The sequence below is a fragment of the Aquarana catesbeiana genome, linkage group LG11 (assembly GCF_042186555.1).
Source record: "Aquarana catesbeiana isolate 2022-GZ linkage group LG11, ASM4218655v1, whole genome shotgun sequence".
Classification (NCBI taxonomy): Eukaryota; Metazoa; Chordata; class Amphibia; order Anura; family Ranidae; genus Aquarana; species Aquarana catesbeiana.
Window position 1 is genome coordinate 39412532 of NC_133334.1, and position 21340 is coordinate 39433871.

Here is a 21340-nt window from a genome sequence, read left to right on the forward strand (position 1 = left end):
CAATTTGCTGTCCCCTCAAAATAACTCAACACACAGCCATTGATGTCTAAACCACTGGCAACAAAAGTGAGTACACCCCTAAGTAAAAAATTTCCAAATTGGCCCCAATTAGCCATTTTCCCTCCACGGTGTCATGTGACTCATTATTGCCAAGACCCTGAACCTGAGCTGCAGCACAGTGGCCAAGACCATACAGCGGTTAACAGGACAGATTCCACTCAGAACAGGCCTCACCATGGTTGACCAAAAAAGTTGAGTGCACGTGCTCAGCGTCATATGCAGAGGTTGTCTTTGGGAAATAGATGTATGAGTGCTGCCAGCATTGCTGCAGAGGTTGAAGGGGTGGGGGGGTCAGCCTGTCAGTGCTCAGACTATACGCCGCACACTGCATCAAACTGGTCAGACAAGCAGACTAAGGACATGGATTACTGGAACCATGTCCTGTGGTCTGATGAGACCCAGATAAACGTATTTGGTTCAGATGGTGTCAAGTGTGTGTGGTGGCAGCTGGGTGAGGAGTACAAAGACAAGTGTGTCTTGCCTACAGTCAGGCATGGTGGTGGGAGTGTCATGGTCTGGGGCTGCATGAGTGCTGCCAGCACTGGGGAGCTACAGTTCATTGAGGGAACCATGAATGCCAACATGTACTGTGACATACTGAAGCAGAGCATGATCCCCTCCCTTCAGAGACTGGGCCGCAGGGCAGTATTCCAACATGATAACGACCCCAAACACACCTCCAAGATGATCACTACCTTGCTAAAGAAGCTGAGGCATCCTCAAACGGAAGGTGGAGGAGCCCAAGGTCTCTAACATCCACCAGCTCCGTGATGTTATCATGGAGGAGAGGAAGAGGACTCCAGTGGCAACCTGTGAAGCTCTGGTGAACTCCATGCCCAAGAGGGTTAAGGCAGTGCTGGAAAATAATGGTGGCCACACAAAATATTGACACTTTGGGCCCAATTTGGACATCTTCACTTAGGGGTGTACTCACTTTTGTTGCCAGCAGTTTAGACATTAATGGCTGTGTGTTGAGTTACTTTGAGGGGACAGCAAATTTACACTGTTATACAATCTGTACACTCACTACTTTACATTGTAGCAAAGTGTAATTTCTTATGTGTTGTCACATGAAAAGATATAACAAAATATTTACAAAAATGTGAGGGTGTACTTACTTTTGTGAGATACTGTACATACACATATACACAGTATGTATACAGTATATTAAAGGATAGAGGGATCTGGCTCCAAGAAAAAGGGAAATATTACATAATAGGACATGTATAAATGATAGTGATGTCTCTAATTCTTAGCGGACTCAGACTGTCGCGGAAAAAAAAAATTACTCACGCTGCAAAACAGCCATTTATAAGAGACCAGTACACTTTAAGAATATCTTGCTAAGGATTCCCGGAATAAATGTTTTTTGGCAAAAACAACAGTGAGATTCCTCCAGAGCTCTCAATAGAATAAAATCTAGCCCAGGGCCCTCGGCCTAGTTTCGGCACATGACGTCTGTTCATCCACAGCCGCGCTGACAACCGCAGTAAATAAGCACATTAAATTCAAGGCAGCTGCACAATTAATAAATGACAAAAAAAAAAGACTGAGGTCACAGTGGCGTTGGGTTCCCGTTTGCAGAGGAGGAGGCTGGCAGGCACACATTTTTGTTATTTGTTTGGAGAACGGATTTGCACTCTGCAGTGTTCCCAGAATCCTCAGGGGGTTAACACTAACACCTCGCCCACTCTGCAGAGCAGCTGATGTGGGCCACCAAGTACATACCGATCGGCTGCCATCATTGGCATTGGCCAAGTGGGACTCCGCTGAGAAATGTCACTGTGGTTTGAGAAGCTGAGTTCCTAATTCCTTAGTCATCTGACCAATGCAAGAGTAATTTTTACCATCATCGGGGCTATGTTCTTCAAACCTGGGAAAATTACATGCAGAAGGGTTGCCCAAGGGTGTCTAACTTTCATTTTCCCAGTTGAAGGGCCAATGTTGGGTGAAAACCAAGGCCACCGCTATAACAACCATAGCTTACCCAGTATACAGGAGGTGCTGGTGTGGCTGTAGCTTCTGTCCGTGTACGCCGCCAAGTATGGTGATACCACCATCTTCAACAGTTCCTCCAACTGCAGGTAGCTCTCATTGGGCCCAGATGGCTCGTGGATACCCTGCAAAGAAGAAAAGGCTTCAGACGCCTGGGCTAGACATTGGAGATGACTATTTGGTAGAATGAAGTACTGTATATGTAAAGCCGATCATTGAAATCATAACCTTGAACATGTAAGGATTCATGCACACTGGACGCTCCAAGATTCCTATCTCCAAGCAGCAGAAAAATACCGGAGCGCTGGTAAACCTGTGCCCTGCTTTTAGCCATGTTTAGCAGCATCAAGCACTTGGGTGTTAATTCATTTCAATGTCCAGAATAAATTATTTTATTTCTGGCCAATGAAATTAAATAACGCTAAAACGCACCTAGCGTGATATGCGATTACATGCAATTTTGCTGCGTCTAGAATTTTTCTGCCAAAACTCTCCTCTCCTGAACATGATTCTTCTGTGTTTTATGCATTTTTTTAAGCCCAACTCAAAGAATTTGAAAAAAAAAAAAAAAAAAAAACACAACATTCTTGCAGGGGTGTTTCCAGCACTGGAGGGGTTAAATGCTCATTAAGTCTAGGTGGTACAGTACAGGCAGGATTACTTATCAAGTGGTTGTAAATCCTTATATGTACCCACTTAAGTGATAACCCTCAGGTGTTACATAAATATGAAACAGATTCTTTTACATAAAAGTTATACCGGTGCACCTTGACTGAACTTTCAGAAAGCAGGGGGCAGGGATCTGAGGGTTCACTCTGCAGAACTCCGTGGGGAGCGCTCTGGGAGCGGATTAGAGGGAAGGGACACACAGCACACAGTTGAGACTGTCAATCACAGGCTGTGTGCTGGAGCTCCCTCCCGTCACCTTTTTTAACACGATGCTCCAATATTCCTAATAATCAATAAATCATACAATATAACGCAACAAAAATACATAAAGTGCAAATGTTCAAAAAAGTGCAAAACTGTATCAAGTCATTTCAATACAAAATACACGTGTAGATTCTTGTTGTGAAGATTCGAGTGCCACTCTGTGCTCCCCTCCTGGGTCCCCACTCACCAGAGATAAGTTATAAACATGCAAGATCTTTCCAACAAGGATCAGGATGTCTCCTTACACCATCGGTTGTAAAGGATTCCACAATGAACCAAGATGTATCCTCCTTATTATTCCATTATTGGATCTCCATTTCGATAAAACAGGCAATACATGTGCCAAATGAAGACAGAGATGTACATAGCGTAATATTGCTAAAATGTATTTGTTTAAAAACACAAAGAAATGCACTTACATCAAATGAAAGGCATACAGACAAAAATTGCCACCTTGGCGTTCTGCCAGCTGTCACTGAACCTTGTGTATGTGTTCCTTGCTTGATGCATTTTGCCCCTCCCACTGGGCGTCTTCAGAAGCTAGGGGGGTCCGTGACTGGCTGTCTTTGATTTGTTAAGTCCCGCCCACTACACCCAAACCTTCTTTAAATTTCACTTAAGTGTTATGGTCTCTATCTTGGTACTCTCATGTGCGTTTTTTCTCATACATAGAAATCACCATGTTTGCACTCCCTGTGATCACCCATTCACACACACATGAAGTGCAACGGCTACCATATTGATACTCACATGGACCCATCCGGCTTCCTGTAAAAAACAGGAAGCGGCATGGGCGGCATCTTGGTACTCCCTATTCCATCTACTCTAGATTGTGGTTTCCGTCTTTGTACTCCTGTAAAAAACAGGCACCATCTTGGTACTCCCTAATCCATCTACTCTACATCGCGGCTGCCATCTTTGTACTCCCACATGTTCAAAATCCTTTTTTTTTATATTATTAATATGCTTGTGTCACATACCTAATGGAATGCGAGTGTGGTTTGCAGTATGTGGGTAGAACTACCAGAGCGCTAAAAGTAAGACTTAGGGAGCATATAAATAATTTAGATTTAGATTATTATTTATTATTTAGATGGGCATTATATAAGTAAACTTGATAACAATTTATGCATATTGTAATATCTGCAATTTTAATTTTAGTTTTTTCTTAATGGTAGCATGTATATGTGTTATTTGAAATGCATAGTGGTGTACTTGGGTGCTGCGGTCTCTAATTTTTCAGCCTCAGTACACGTGTACACTATTCAAACCTCTCAACACATCTTCCAGCCAATGACACCGATATAGCAAGCACCTCAATTAGAATTTATGTGTCACCAGGAATCTGACACAACATGCGAGAGTACAAAGATGTCAACCGCGATGTAGAATAGATGGAATAGGGAGTACCAAGATGGCACCCATGCGGCTTCCTGTTTTTTACAGGAAGCGGGATGGGTCCATGTGAGCACCAATATGGTAGCCGTTGCACTTCCTGTCTGTATGAATGGGTGATCACATGGGTGATCTGAATGGGTATGAGAAAGACCGCACATGAGTGCCAAGATGGAGACCATAACACTTCCTGTACTAACAGGAAGTGAAATTTAAGCAAGGTGTGTGTGTAGTGGGCTGGACTTACCAAATAAAAGACAGCCAGTCACAGACCCCCCTAGCTTCTAAATACGCCCAGTGGGAGGGGCAAAACGCGTCAAGCAAGGAACACATACATGAGGTTCAGCGACGGCTGGCAGCACGCCAAGGTGGCGATTTTTGTCTGTATGCCTTTCGTTTTGATTTAAGTGCATTTCTTTGTGTTTTTAAGCAATATTATGCTATTTGCATCTCTCTCTCTTCATTTGGCACATGTATTGCCTGTTTTACTGAAATGGAGATCTAACAATGGAATAATAAGGATAGCAGCCCTATCACATTTATGTAGGATAGTATTATATTATTTGTACATCATAGCGTGGGTATCTATATAATTTTTCACCTTTTTAAACATGCTGATAACAGGGGAACAAGGCAGCAGAAAGAGATGGCACTTGAGACAAGTACACACTATAGGGATCTGCTTTGTTTACATCTTCTAGATTGTAAGCTCTAACGAGCAGGGCCCTCTTATTCCTCCTGTATTGAATTGTATTGTAACTGTACTGTCTGCCCTCATGTTGTAAAGGAATGCGCAAACTGTTGGCGCTATATAAATCCTGTATGATAATATTTTATGTCTGAGGTTTATAACCACAAACCCCGCCTTGGCCAGCTTCGGTGGTCTCCTCCTCTGTGAACAGAGACTCAGCATCATCATATTACCCTGTATTGTACATTGAGGAGGTTGAAATGAGTCTGTAGTAAACCGGTTAGAAAACTAAAGGTCCTTACTGGATCGTGGATTAAGGTAAGTATTTTCTCCTTGTTCTGGGACCCATAGACGTAACAAGCATTTAAGAGTTACTTTTTTTTTTTTTTTAGTTCTGTTCCTTATGGGACAAAGTATATGTAGCACTTTTTCCTCATGTTGCTAGATGCCTCCTAACCCTAGCTATGAGGTCCGACCTGAACCCACCCCCCTCCTGCCACAGCCAAGTTGACAACATCTAGGAAGGCGATGGATGGTTCATAACAGCTTGTCTTGGCTTTGAGCACTTTTGTGACTCCTGAGACAAGCAATGACAACAGGAATCCTAAAGCTAACAACCTGTTCATCCCTCTGCATTCCTCTTGTCATTGCTTGTCTTGGGAAAGTGCTCAGAGCCAAGACACGCTGTTGTATAGTAAATATAAAGTTGGGTTTACATCTACTAAGAGATCCTCTGCCAAAGGTCCTTGAAAAAAATAAAATACATGACATCTCATTACTGGCTAAAAAAAAATAAAAAAAATGAAGTACCAGCAATTGCAGACACAATTAAATTAGAACTAACCCATGAAATAACTACAATGTGACCTTTGCAGCAGTACCCATCCCTAGGCTTTGTGGTTACATGGGATGTGAACATACAAAGAACTCTATACAAAGCCCTACTGATAATTAATGTCAGATGTACAGATTTTTCATATATAACCTTTGCATCTTCTACAGCGTCATCTCTGCCTTTCTGATCTCCTATTCCCACTCGCTAATTATAAGACTTCTCTTGTGCTGCAGCTATTCTATAGAGGTCTGTTCTTCAGGTCATGAGACTCTCATGGATCTGCAGACAGTCACACTTTTAATGACAATCTCAGCATTTCATCGGATTTCTGCCAAGATTTAATTTATTAATACAAATTTATATGGCTGGAAAGTCACACTTGCAGATGGTCATGGTCGATCTCTTGAGCATTTTGTTGAGAAACTAGAGTTTTGTTACCATTTTAAAATCCTTGTACCCATGCGCTTATTATATGTTACTACACCCAGGGTAAGTGTCTTTACTTTTAGAGCTTTTTTGCCACAGAACAGGTGCAGCTACTCACCCCCCCTCACACTTGTGGACATGGTCAAAAGTGGGCATTGTCAACCAAGAGGTTGTTGCTTTTATGGCGTATGGCTTGTAGTGTTGCACCTTCTCCTGTTTACTTTGCTTTTTTTTAGACCATGGGTCTCCAAACTTTAATAAAGGGTCAGTTTACTGTACTTCAGACTTTATGGGGACCAGATTGTTGCCACTGGTAGTAGAACATTCCCAGCGTCGGTGGGAGGTGACAGGATTGGTGCTCAGTGGGATTCAAAAAATTACATAGCAGTCTGTGGTCAGTGGGATGAGGAATAGTGCCCCATCATTGGTGTCAGTGGGAGGAAGAGTGCCCCATCATTTGTGCCAGTGGGAGGAAGAGTGCCCCATCATTGGTGCCAGTGGGAGGAATAGTGTAAAATAACTCCACTGCTCCAGGTCGGTCCACCTCAACACCAGCCTCTAGTTCCACATGAAAAGGTGTAGGTCCGGCTCGCAAAAGAGAATTACTTTGGAGGAAAAAGTGGATGACCACACTCAAATATGCAATTTAGCCTTGCTGGGTAAACCTAAATAATATGAAAGGGTAGTTCTCTCAGGTGTGCTGTTACGACTAAGCGATTGGAGCACTAAACGCATCAACATTGTTCCTTTCCTGTAGGTGCTGTGTATGTGTCTGTATTGATGAACTGTTTCCAATAAATTCCTGCGATCTTCTGCATATTTGAGTGCGGTCATTCATTTTTCCTCCAAAGTAATGCTTGGAAGGAATAGTGTCTAATCATTGGGGTCAGTGGGAGGAATAATGATCCACTATTGCTGTCAGGAAAATGAATGGTGCCTCATTTTTGGTGTCACTTGCCGGGTGAGAAATGGTTCAATGCCTTCATGAACTTTCAGTTTTTACAGCTAAAAAATTCAGTTTGATCTAATTATTCGAATCCTGAGTTAGTTCATGACCCGATTAACCACATGATTTCGTGGTAACACTGTCTTCTTATGCAATACTAATAGTTTACCAATTCCAGTATTAAAATAGACTGAAATGGAAAGTTCAGGTCATGAGGTCATGTGTGCCAAACTTATCACACATTTCGGCGATCTCCTCACACTCACTGTCCAATATTTGAATCCAAACTTAAAGGGCAAGTGTAAGCAGGTGCTTATGGGAGGTGTGAATATAATATAATGTTTTTTTGAAGCACGTGATTAGAGCCAGAAGCTTAAAAAAAAAAAAAGAGGGTGGGCTCGGGGAGCAGTGATCCCACCTAGCTGTGTGACAATAGCAAATGAATATTTGCTATTTTCACACTGATCCCTCCTGGCCAATCATTTATGGGTCATGAGACCGGTCACCTGATTGGCCGAAAGGAGATGTGATTGATGCCAGGAAGAGGAGGGAGGAGAGGCTGGGGAACCGAGACCTGCCCGCAGCCTGGAGAGAAGCCGCCACTGCCCGCGAGATGGGGTAAGTGCTGCCCCTGACTTACTGACTGACAGGGGGGGGGTTCCGCCCGTGATCCGGCTGAATGGGGAGACGGGTGGATTGTTTTCGCCCCCCAAAACCCACCAGCCACCACTGCTAGCCAGAGAAGTGCTTCATCTTGCGATTCCTTCTCAGAGGTACTATTCCCCCCAGGTACCCAGTCAGGGTACTGAAGAGGATTAAGGACTTTATGGACTTTGCATTACTCTGGGGTATGAGATGACAGCCTGATAAGGGAGCCAACCTGTATAGGAGAGGGAGTTAAAGTGAGGAAGGCTTCTCAGTAAAAGTTCCAAGTTAACTCAAATGTGCCTGGTCTGAAGTTCTTGTAAAGGGGATGCATGTAATGGCGTATTCAAAGAACTGGGGTTTGTACAACAAAAAAGGAGAATGATGGAGAGGAAGGAGGGCCACGATACAAGGGTTGTGTGTGGAAAAGAGTTGGCGGTAGACTTAGCTAACATGCCGTTGACATGAGCAATCAATGGAGTGGTGAAGAGTGTTATTGCAGCCAGCCATGGGGAGTTAGTACTTGGCCTGGCGACGGTAACCCTGGTAACTAGGGGGTCGGTGAGCTGACTCCCTCCCCAGCGACTAGTTCTCCACACTTGGCACCAACATTGTGGCACAGAGAACCCATGCACCTAGCCTGAAGGTATGGGAAGAATGGGATAGTAAGAAGTGGATCCTCTAAAGTGTAAAGTTTGTTTCACAAACAGAGTTCTGCGCTGAGTGAATGGCGGGATCCTCACATTGTCACTGAGAGTGAGATGCCAAACAAGGCTGTGCTGGTAGAGCAGGGCACAGGCTCTGTGATGCCCCCTCAAAATGCTGCATTCAGAAGAGGTAGTGAACAGTGACATGGGAAGAGCGCTTCAGAGTAAAGAGCTTAATGTGTAAAATGGAAATGTACGAGGAGGACGGCTCACTTCTAAGATAGGGTGCTGCCTTAATGCGAATAATCTCATGTCCGCTGCCCCATCCCTATTTCCCGGGCATTAGCAAGCACTTTCGCATGGGTCACCACATTGTGTGATGAGCCCTGCCCACACAAGTGTACTGGCATTGGGTGCTCATTCTGAGTTCTCATTTAAAATGTATGTAAAGCCAAATTTTGGATAGTGGAAGGACTAGAACCCCTTTCAGCTTTTTATTGTTGTCTGTGTCCCTGTTATGGATTGTCCCTCACCTCCTATCTAGTAAAACCTTTGTCATTGGGAAGTGAGGGGAAATCTAGCTCACAAAGGCCTGAAATAGATACAGTATAGAAAGAGTGGAGAGGGGTTAGAACGCCTGTCAGTTTTTTTTCCTGTTTCAATAGTATGTATTTGGCGATTACAAGAAGATAAAATGCAAAAGTTCCACTGGCGCAGGGGCTAGCTTTGTCAACTATAACAATGGTTAGTTTGCAAAAGAAGGCAAAAAAGACAAGATATGTAAATAAAAAAAGAAAAGAAAACCTCCATAACGGCAACAGAGGCCGTGATGGCCAGAGGGTCCTAGGGAGGTTTCCAACAATAACAGGGTCTCCCCTGGGCTCTGCAATATCAATATAGTGGTATAGTTTACATCCTATATAAATTTAACATAGGAAGGACCAAGCAGAAACCAAGGGATGGTTAGGCAGGAGGGTGGTGCAAACGGAAAAGGGGTTGTGCACCCAGCAGGTGGAGAAGTAATGAAAAGCCAGGGTAGACTAGGGGGTAAGGGGAGTCAAGAGGTTAGAGGCCAAGAGAGGTAGGTAGGCCTGTCAGGTTTTTTAATGCTGTCTGTATCCCTGTTAGAGAGATTTACCCTCTTTAATTGTCCTGATACCCCATGCCACCATAAATGAAAAGTGAGATTCTAAAAATGCGGGTGGCCACCAGAACAGGGATAATGGGGAAATCATCCAATAGGGACACTTGCACCTGTGGCAACCCCCCCCCCCCACATTGGAAAGATATCCTTGAGTCTACAGGACAGCAAGTGAAGGGAAGACTCCCAAAAGAGATGCAGATGGCCAAAAAAAAACCTAACAGGAGGCTTAACCCACCCACAATGTATCTAAAATGAAAAAAGGTGCCATGTTTAGATTATTATACTTCCTATTTATATTTGTAAGTAGTCATCTGTATACTTTATTTGGAAATATGATAGGCAATCCCTGCTTTGCAACCCTGTGTGTATGTATATATATATATACATATACACATATACACACACACACACACCTCTTTCTACTCTCATGTGTTGCAAAGACATCCCCCATTCTTTTTAATGTGTTGCCAATGAACAAAGTGAATGAAAAACACCTGCACCTTTTTTTTTTTAATTTAATTCAGAGCTGCAGTTTGCTGACATGAAGATGCAATGGGAAGCCATTCAAAAATGTGCAACTTGGCTGCTAAAGGAAGGACTTATTCGTTACCAGCGAGAAAATATTTTCTGTTTTGCACGCTTCATACTATTTACCGTAACTACAAATTTTTCCCAAATTTTTACCATTTTAAAAAATTTAAATGTGGCATGTTTCAAAATAAAAATATTTTTTCAGTGTCAACATATATAGCCCCATAATGTTAAACAATTTTTTATCAAAAGTCACTGAGCCCTGGAATGGATAACCATACTGTTACGTCCCATCACCATCTTTCAACTCCTACCTGAAGGACCAGCAGCATCTGCAGGATGGGCGGTGGGATCCGGGACTGCATCAGAGGTAGTGTTTTGTCCAGGTTCACCTTTAATAAGACCAAGTCCCTAAAGCCGAGCAGAGCAATTTGACGGATAGTGAGCTCCTGGCCCTGGAAGACAAGCACAAGCATACCAGTCTTATTGCAAAGAACCACAAGGGGTCACAAGGTGATATGCAAAATGTCAGAGCCAATCAGATTACAGTTCGCTGCAGTAAAAAAAAAAAATATTCAAAGAAATCTGCATTGAGAAAAATACTGTAGTTGATATTCTTCATATCCTTCTAAGAATACTATTTGCTTTGCTGCATCTGCCATTATTATTTTCTGATCTGGAATGAGCATAAAAATTAGAAAACCACAGTGAAGGCAGAACACTTGATCTGTATACTTCTTCCAGGACAGTATCCAAGTAATAAACCCAACAGACCAGCATGAGATCTAGGCAACTAGTATGTTTTAAGAAGGATACTATACACATTGGCCTTGGTATCCAAGTCCATTAAAGATCAGAACCAAAATTTGGTTAGTGTATATACAAACAAATCTTGAACAGGCAAGGCAACATATGTGCATAGGTAGCCTGGACCTCTAAAGAAAATGCAGTTCACTAAACCCCTGAAACTGGCATAGAACCCACTGAAGATGGCAATGCACACTGCATATGATCCAATAAAGGCCAGCTCCAACTTCAGTGGAATGGGTAGGATCTTTCACATTCACAATATTCCATCATAGAGTTATTGTCAGGTTTGCCCACCCTCATTGGACTTGAAGAACAACTTGTTCCTGGGGGTTGTGGCATAGTACATGACTACTTACAGTTTTAAAACTATTGGGAAGGTCTGCCCATTCTTGATCCCTTGCCAATGCCAGACAATCCAGGGGACACCAGAATACACATGCTTGTCTCTTGAGGACTAACCCAACCTCTTTTCGGTGAACGGTGGTGGTGCTCAATGGCCACAGTCATGCATAGGCAGAATGTTACAGAAAAACAGCCTGGACCTCCAAAGAAAATGCAACTGGGATGGAAACCCACTGAAGATATCAATGTACACTGCACATGATCCAACAGAAGTCCATTTTAACTTTGGCTGAATGGGCAGGATCCTTCACCTTCAAAATATTCTGTCATAGTAGAGTCATTGTCAAATTTGTTCAGCCTCATTGGACTTGCAGAACAACTTCTTCCTAGGGGCTGTGGCATAAGCTGGCCATAGATGGGTAGAATTTCAAAAGAAAATTCTTGGGAAAATAAAGTTCTAAAAAAGGTTATTCTTTTTTCTAATCATAGTGCTTCAAATGGATGTTCTTTTTTGACCACAGTCACGAGAAAATTTGAAGGAGCAGGAAGGAAAATTCTTCTCGAAAGAACACATTTCTAACAGTGTTATGTGGTTTTTGTTTAGTAAAGTCCATTCATTCCAAAAATCAAATGTTAAAAGCAAACAAAATCTTTCGAATGTTCTGAGAATTTTGTACAAATTTTTCTAAGCCTTCTTTTTTAGTTGGAAAATTCTATCCATTTATGGCCTACTATAGTACATGACTGCTCACACTTTTTAGAGCTCTTGGCAATGTCTTCCCATTCTTGATCCCTTGCCGATGGCATGCAAATACAAAGCTACCCCAAAATATACATGCTTGTCTCATGCACCTCTGTGAGGTGGACATTGGTGGTACTCAATGGCCAGTCTCCTCATGCATCATCTGGTGCACCTCACCTTGGTTGCACTACTATCTGTACTGACCCCTATGTCTGAAGAAGCCAGCATTACCAAAACAGCACTTTGTGTTTATAGTCAACCCAACAGTCCGGTTCTCAGTCCAAGAACTTCATGCAACAATTGGCACCCAGGCAGGACTCCTGTGTGCCCCAAGCAGCCTCCAGCGACATAACCCTGTAAATAAGACATTTAACCACAATACTACTCTTCCTCCGAGCCCATCACAGCCTAGCCCACAAACACTGGAGCATTAGAGGAAGGTTGCATAATACACAATGTCATAGAAACACAGTGGAAATCTACAACTGATAAACTGGATTAGGTGATTAAAAGTAAACAGAGTAGACGTTTTGCCATTTTTACTGGAACTAATTAGTAATTCACAGGTTCTAGTTGTTACATGCCGATAATCACTGATTCAGTCTAGGCTTTCATTTTACATTTCTACATTCTCTACCCTATTAAGAATTCTGGTCCCCTAGAGGCAATAGTGTTTACGACAGCTGCTAATCATTAATACACCCGAGACATAATACAGCAATTTAGTGAAACCACAAAAGGAAAATTTGGTGTAACGTTAATTAATAACTTCAATCTCCATATATATAGGTCTTAATGAGGGCAACTTCTACCCGCTCTCAGTTATTATGTGATCTTAACTCCTGTAGTTCCATTAACCATTGCTTTTCGGAACCCATAGATGTTGGTAGATGACAAAAGGGTGAGGCCCAAAATTTATATGGAGTAGACACAGCAGTTAAAGTTAAAAAAAAAAAAAGACAAGGAAACACTGGATATTTATTGCTAGAGAATGTACCCAACAACATATCACTTTGTTGTGCCGAGACAGGTTGAGTACACCAATTTTTCTCAATTCCAGTCCTCAAGTACCCCCAAAAGGTCATGTTTTCAGGCTCTCCATTATTTTGCACAGGTGATTTGATCAGTTTCACTGCCTTAAGCAGACCATACATAGTCGAATTTCAAACTAATTTTCTTTTCAAAATCAGAAAGTTAGTTTTTTTGTGATCCGATGATGCCACCATTGATTTTCGAAATTCGGCCGACCAAGCCTTCAATTTCACCTCATGTTGCTACAGAAAAGAATTTTCGTGGGCGGGAATCTTCTTTTCTCTCCGTAAATTTTATTTTCTTATTACATTTCTCGCACGATTCTCCCATCATTGATTAGAAAATCGTTCGTTTTTCAAAAAATTTCCAACATGTGCGATTCCTCAAATTTGATTGCCGCATGAAAATCAGCCGTTGTTGCAGGCCACTAATGGTGCGAAATTCATACGAAAATTCTTTCATACGATTTTTCGAAAGAAAATGCTTTCGAAATTCGAACCGTGTATGGCTGGCATTAGTAATTACCACAACCGTTTCATCTGAGGGAAATCCTGAAACATGACCTGTTGGAGGTACTTGAGGACTGGAGTTGAGAAACATTGGAGTACACCATTCCAACTTGTGATACTATCATAGCTCCTGATCTCCCTGATTTTGAGGGACTGTCCCTCATTTGGAGCAAAGTCCCTCTGTCCCTCTTTCCTCCTCATTTGTGCCTCATTTTGGTCTGATCTATTTAATTGTATATAAAATGCACTATTTATCGATCAAAAAGTGTTTCCCAGTGCTAAACCTTTCCTCAGAAATTCTAAATGGCTGTATTTGTTAATTTTCAAAGCCAGTATAAATTTATAGTAGTGGTAAAAAAAGCACTTGTGTGTTTACCTAATAATTGTGTGACCTATGCCTATATACTTTTGTCAATAGGTGTCCCTCATTCCCATCTCAAAAAAAGTCTGTAATGCCAGCCATAGATGGATTGAATCTTGGCCAGTTTAGCAGGGACCGACCGAGATTCAATCCATCTATGGGCAGGCTGGTTGTGCTGAAGTCGATCCAGTCTGTCGGATTTTTACATTCAATTACTGCTGGCGGCTATAGGAAGGCTCCCTGTGCCCCCCACCCACCAGCAGAACACAATAGCGATGAGGGAGGCATTCTGCCATCAACACTGTCTATGTTAGTGAGGGAATCAAGTGATTTTCTTTCCTTCCAAAGAAAATCGTATCATCTATGGCCTACTTTAGGTTAAATTCACACCTCATCTCATTCATCCCTATGGAAAGTGCATTTTGATGGAAACCACTCCAAAGATGCAGCAAGCAGGATTCTTTTTAACTCATCACACTAAAATGCAGAGGGTAAATAAAGCCTTAGTATAATGCCTATAACGCATTTGGAATCTGGTCCTCATTTACTGGATTTGAATGAAATGGTCTAAAAGAGAAAAACTCAGAGTGAACAGGTTACATTTGACTAAGGTCTCTCTATAGCAGACATTCTCAGCTAGGGCTTCGTGGAAACCTTAGGTTAGAATGGGTCCCTTGAGCTGTATTTGGTTTAACTCCCATTAGATCCAGGTCCAGCGCTACATGGCAGGGTTTTTATCTGTCTGTAAGGGTGGCATTCTTCCTTTCTCATCGACCCCCGAGGGAGCCATTTTTACAGGGTTCCCTAAGACTTGAAACTATTTTAAAGGGTTCCTCTGGGTCAGGGGCCTCAAACTGGCGGCCCTCCAGCTGTTGAGAAACTACAAGTCCCACAAGGCATTGCAAGGCTGACAGTTACAAGCATGATGGGACTTGTAGTTTTCCAACAGCTGGAGGGCCGCCAGTTTGAGACCCCTGCTCTGGGTAAAAAGATTTAGGAGGACTGTTCTATAAACAAAAAATATTCTTCCTGTTGTCCCACGTCCCGGGATTGCACTGCAATGTATTGGGCGAGGCTAACAGGATGCTGAGCATTATTAATTCTCTGAGAGAGTTTTATATTTCCTGAGAAGAAGAAGAAGAAGAATAGCCAAGACCGGTAAACAAATGGGCAGTTTTGTGGGCACGTTACCTACTCCAAATTGGTGTTGGTTCCATTAAACCAAAAATATATATTACACTGAGCAAAATTATAAACGCAACACTTTTGTGTTTGCCCCTATTTATCATGAGCTGAACTTAAAGATCTACGACTTTTTTTATGTACACAAAAGGACTATTTCTCTCAAACATTGTTCACAAATCTGTCTCGATCTGTGTTAGTGAGCACTCCTCCTTTGCCGAGATAATCCATCCACCTCACAGGTGTGGCATATCAAGATTCTGATTAGACAGCACGATTGAGGCACAGGTGTGCCTTAGACTGGCCACAATAAAAGGCCACTCTAAAATGGTCTGGGGGGGTCCAAAAACCAGTCACTATCTGGTCTGACCACCATTTGCCTCACGCAGTGCAGCACATCTCCTTCACATAGAGTTGATCAGGTTGTTGATTGTGGCCTGTGAAATGTTGGTCCATTCCTCTTCAATGGCTGTGTGAAGTTGCTGGATTTTGACAGGAACTGGAACACGTGGTCGTATACGCCAATCCAGAGCATGTCCGGTGAGTATGTTGGCCATGTAAGAACTGGGAAGTTTTCAGCTTCCAGGAATTGTGTACAGATCCTTGCAACATGGGGCCGTGCATTGTCGTGCTGCAACATGAGGTGATGGTCGTGGATGAATGGCACAACAATGGGCCTCACAGTATCTCTGTACATTCAAAATGCCATCAATAAAATGCACCTGTGTTCAATGCCCAAAGCGTACGCCTGCCCATACCATAACCCCACCACCATTGAATGTGAGCATTTGTCCACTCAAGTCGGTTACGACGATGAACTGAAGTCAGTTTGAGACCCCAATGAGGACGACGACCATGCAGATGAGCTTCCCTGAGACGGTTTATGACAGTTTGTGCAGAAATTCTTTGGTTATGCAAACCAATTGTTGCAGCAGCTGTCCTGGTGGCTGGTCTCAGATGATCTTGGAGGTGAAGATGCTGGATGTGGAGGTCCTGGGCTGGTGTGGTTACACGTGGTCTGAGGTTGTGAGGCCAGTTGGATGTACTGCCAAATTCTTCGAAACACCTTTGGAGATGGCTTATGGTAGAGAAATGAACATTCAATTCAAGGGCAACAGCTCTGGTCCTGCAGTCAGCATGCCAACTGCACACTCCAGCCAGCCTAAGGCACACCTGTGCAATAATCATGCTGTCCAATCAGCATTATGATATGCCACACCTGTAAGGTAGATGGATTATCTCGGCAAAGGAGAAGTGCTCACTAACACAAATTTAGACAGATTTTTGAACAATATTTGAGAGAAATAGGCCTTTTGTGTACATAGAAAAAGGTGTAGATCTTTAAGTTCAGCTCATGATAAATAGGGGCAAACACAAAAGTGTTGCGTTTATAATTTTGCTCAGTGTATATACAGAAAAGAGAAAAATGGTATAAAGAACCTCAGAAATAAATATAAAATATAAAATTACACAATTATTTTTTAATTCTATATAAAATAATATGCAAAAATCTCATCTCACAAATGCATATTAGCGGCTATTAGGAGCTGCTTTTTTTTGGAGTGTCAGGCAGGTGTGTTGTCATGCGTCAACCTACATTTCCTTTGTGATTTGACATGCATTATTGACATGGATTATTGCACGTTTCCAATGCATTTTTAAAAGTTAGAAGTTGGAGTGGATAGAGTGAACAGCCATTGACTAACCCTTGTGAGTGCCTGTTGTCAAAACGTGACCTGTATTTTGATGCATTACCCTTGACTTCTAAGGGCCTCAAAACACATTAAAACACAGAAAAAAAAATGTATTTTTTAAAAATGCACCTCACTGCAGCACAGAGATGGAAACATGCACTGTTTTTAACAGGGGAAAGTCAGACGTGTGTTTGGTGCATTGAGATAAAAACACAACTGACCTCATGGACACGGTATTTTTATTGCCAGCTGTGACAAGAATTCAGCAGATTCCTGCCCCTGAATTCACAAGTGGTTGTGGACAGTTGTGTCCAGGACTGATCATCTGTTCCTAATCGCAGGTAATTGCTACATGTACGATTGCGTCAGCCAATGTCAGCATGTCATTGCTTTGTACAAGCTGAGCAGACTCAACTGTCCACAACCACCTGTGAATCCAGCCACAGGAATCCATTGGGCTCTTGCTGGTGCCTATAAAATAAGGGTGATCTATATACTGTAGTGAGCTTGGTGTAGATCAGGGGTCTCAAACTGGCGGCCCTCCAGCTGTTGCGAAACTACAAGTCCCTTGAGGCATTGCAAAGCACAAGCATGACTCCCTGAGGCAGAGGCATGATAGGACAACAGCTGGAGGGCCACCAGTTTGATACCCCTGGTGTAGAGTTATCACTTTCAGGTCATTACAGAGGACAAAGGGGCACTCTTTACGTCTGGAGGAAAAGAGATTTAACCTCCAGATATATGGAAAGGCTTCTTCACAGTAAGAGCTGTGAACTGTCAAGGAACTAGTTCTAGCCAACACAGTAGAATGTTCTCAAGGAACAAGTTCTGGCCAACTCAGTAGATCTTTCTCAAGAGCTAGTTTTGGCCAACTCGGAAGATTGTTTAAAAAAAAAAAAGGAGCTGGATGCATTCCTAGATGCACACAATCTAACTGGATATTAATATTTATTTATAGATAACACCAGGGTCTGTTGATTCAGGGAATATCTGATTGACTCTTGGGTGATCAGGAAGGAATGTATTTTTCTCTCACTGAAGCAAATTGGACCATGCTTTAGTGGAGATGTTTACCTATCTCTGGAACAACTGTGTGTTTATGGTTGTGTATATGGAGGTTTTCTGTTTATTTATATTATGCTATTGGTTGAACTAAATGGACTTGTGTCTTTTTTCAACAAGACCAACTTTGTAACTATGAGGGCATAAGGCCTAAATTGGCCCTTAAAGTGGTTATTAAAAAGTACAAGGTGCATTAAGGTAAAAAAAAAAAAAAAAAAAAAAAACACACCTTCTGCATGCAGCGCCTTCCCCCGCTACCTCTTATACTTAACTGAGCCTGGTCTCAATCCAGCGATGTGCATGAGAACAGCGTCTCTCTCGGACTCTCTCTTGCCCCATTGGACAGAGAGGCAGGAGCCATTGTCTTCTGCTGCTGTCAGTCACAGCCAGTGAGGAGAGAACAGGGGGCCGAGCTGTTCCCTGTGTGTCAATGGACATACAGCCAGCTCAGGACCGAGCACACACGAGTGCCCCCAGAGCACGCAGCTTGCTTTGGGGGCACTCTGCAGGAGAGATGAGGGGGGATACCAAAAGAGGAGGATCGGGGCTACTCTGTGCAAAACCAGAGCTAGTAAGACACGATTGTTATTTTTTTTTAAATGCTTTTATCTATACTAATGCTTTTGTCTACAACCCCTGGCAAAAATTATGGAAATCACCAGTCCCTGAGGATGTTCCTTCAGTTGTTTATTGTTGTAGAAAAAAAGCAGATCACAGACATGGCCAAAAACTAAAGGCATTTCAAATGGCAACTTTCTGGCTTTAAGAAACACTAAAAGAAATCAAGAAAAATAATTGTGGTGGCCAGTAACAGTTAGATTTATAGAACAAGCACAGGGAATAAATTATGGAATCACTCAATTCTGAGGAAAAAATTATGGAATCACCCTGTAAATTTTCATTACAAACACTAACGCCTGTATCAGATTAAATCTGCTTGTTAGTATGTAGGTAAAGAGGGTAAATCATCACGCAGTGTTGCACAAGATGTTGGTTGTTCACAGTCGGCTGTGTCTAAAACATGGACCAAATACAAACAACATGGGAAGGTGGTTAAAGGCAAGCATACTGGTAGACCAAAGAAGACATCAAAGTGTCAAGACAGAAAACTTAAAGCAATATGCCTTGAAAACAGAAAATGTACAACAAAACAAATGAGGAACAAATGGGAGGAAACTGGAGTCAACATCTGTGACCGAACTGTAAGAAACCGCTTAAAGGAAATGGGATTTACATACAGAAAAGCTAAAAGAAAGCCATCTCTAACACCTAAACACAAAAAAACAAGGTTACAATGGGCTAAGGAAAGGCAATCGTGGACTGTGGATGATTGGATGAAAGTCATATTCAGTGATGAATCTCAAATCTGCATTGGGCAAGGTGATGATGCTGGAACTTTTGTTTGGTGCCGTTCCAATGAGATTTATGCAGACGACTGAAAACATGCAAATTTCCACAGTCAATTATGATATGAGGCTGCATGTCAGGTAAAGGCACTGGGGAGATGGCTGTCATTAAATCTTCAATAAATGCACAGGTTTACATTGAAATTTTGGACACTTTTCTTATCCCATCTATTGAAAGGATGTTTGGGGATGATGAAATAATTTATCAAGATGATAATGCATCTTGCCATAGAGCAAAAAACTGTGAAAAAATTCCTTGAAGAAAGACACATAAGGTCAATGTCATGGCCTGCAAACAGTCCGGATCTCAATCCAATTGAAAATCTGTGGTGGAAGTTAAAGAAAATGGTCCATGACAAGGCTCCAACCTGCAAAGATGATTTGGCAACAGCAATCAGAGAAGGCTGGAGCCAGATTGATGAAGAGTACTGTTTATCACTCATTAAGTCAATGCCTCAGAGACTGCAAGCAGTTATAAAAGCCAGAGGTGGTGCAGCAAAGTACTAGTGATGTGTTGGTGTGTTATTTTGTTTGTTTGTTTTTCATGATTCCATAATTTTTTCCTCAGAGTTGAGCGATTCCATCATTTATTCCCCGTGCTTGTTCTATAAATCTAACTGTTATTGGCCACCACAATTTTTTCTTGATTTCTTTTAGTGTTTCTTAAAGTCAGAAAGTTGCCATTTGAAATGCCTTTAGTTTTTGGCCATGTCTGTGATCTGCTTTTTTTCTACAACAACTGAAGGAACATCCTCAGGGACTGGTGATTCCATAATTTTTGCCAGGGGTTGTATACCAGGCTTTTTCAATCAGGGCGCACGGGCACCCTGGGGTGCCTTGAGGTCTCCTCAGGGGTGCCTAGGCAAAATGCCTACAAATTGCCCCAAAATTGTATACAAGCCGACGTGTGGATAAAGCTTGCCTTTTAGTTAGACAAAGCCACAGGTTTTCATTGTGCAGCATTACTACCTTCTAATTCCGGCATCCTAACAACCAGTAAACCCTCCCCTGCCCCTCTCCATCAGCGCTGGGGTCACATTAGCTGAGTGATGGAGAAAAACTGAAGGAGAGGAGAAACATTGGAATACTAGTCAGTACCAGTGTACAAAAGTGTATTGCATTTAGAAGAATAAATCACCTCCAACGTTGGGTGTCCTATGTGTGTGGATGTTGACGTATTATGTAAAAGTATTAGAATAGTTTTTTACATTTTAGAATGGGGTGCCTCGAGACTGTCCATAATTTTAGGGGGTGCCTTGACTATAAAAAGGTTGAGAAACACTGATCTATACTGTAGCACAATGAACCTCAAACTTCCTAACATAGATATTTCAGCCAGGTATCTGTTGTTTTTACCCAACCAGATCCTTATTAGTCCCTGTACTATAGGCAACCAAGCATCGGGATATGATAAAATTAAGGTCTTGTCATAACACAGCTATATCGGCGGTATAATCCATGGAACGCAGGAATAGATACGTCATCAGTTGTTTGGGCTCAGCTGCTTTGCATTAATTGAAAAAAAGGGGGATATAGTTCCATTCTGTCCACAATAGCCAACCATAGTTCTATGTTCTTGTAACATGTAGCCGATTGATACAAATGGAACAATCAAACTGTTTAACAAGAGACACCAAATCCACAGAATCAGCCTTTGTTTGAGTTCAGAGCGTCTCACAATGGACATCTGCTAGTGCATTGCATCCTTGTAGTGTGCAGCCATTTGTACAAATGTAACAATCCCATAGATCTTCTATTCAGCAACACATAAAAATTACTGCAATGCAGCTGAGCGCACACAACTCTATGATAGCGCATTTATTTCTGCATTCCATAGATGGCAACGCTGCTATAACTGTATTACGATGAGAACTTTGATTCTACCTTGTTCTGATGTCTAATCGCCATTGTACAGGGACTGTATAGAGTTGGTTGGGGTAAACAGCCAATTC

General features: G+C 42.2%; 1 protein-coding gene across 2 annotated transcripts in view; it reads right to left on the reverse strand.

Moving 5' to 3' along the window:
* Nucleotides 1-21340, reverse strand: part of PRR5L (proline rich 5 like) — a 115316-nt gene that overhangs the window by 14385 nt on the left and 79591 nt on the right. For both annotated transcript variants that reach the window (XM_073604188.1, XM_073604189.1), the window contains exons 7-8: nucleotides 10563-10703; nucleotides 2048-2180 (exon numbers count right to left, since the gene is read on the reverse strand). In XM_073604188.1, the coding sequence (XP_073460289.1) occupies nucleotides 2048-2180; nucleotides 10563-10703 (274 nt within the window). The remainder of the gene's footprint in view (nucleotides 1-2047; nucleotides 2181-10562; nucleotides 10704-21340) is intronic.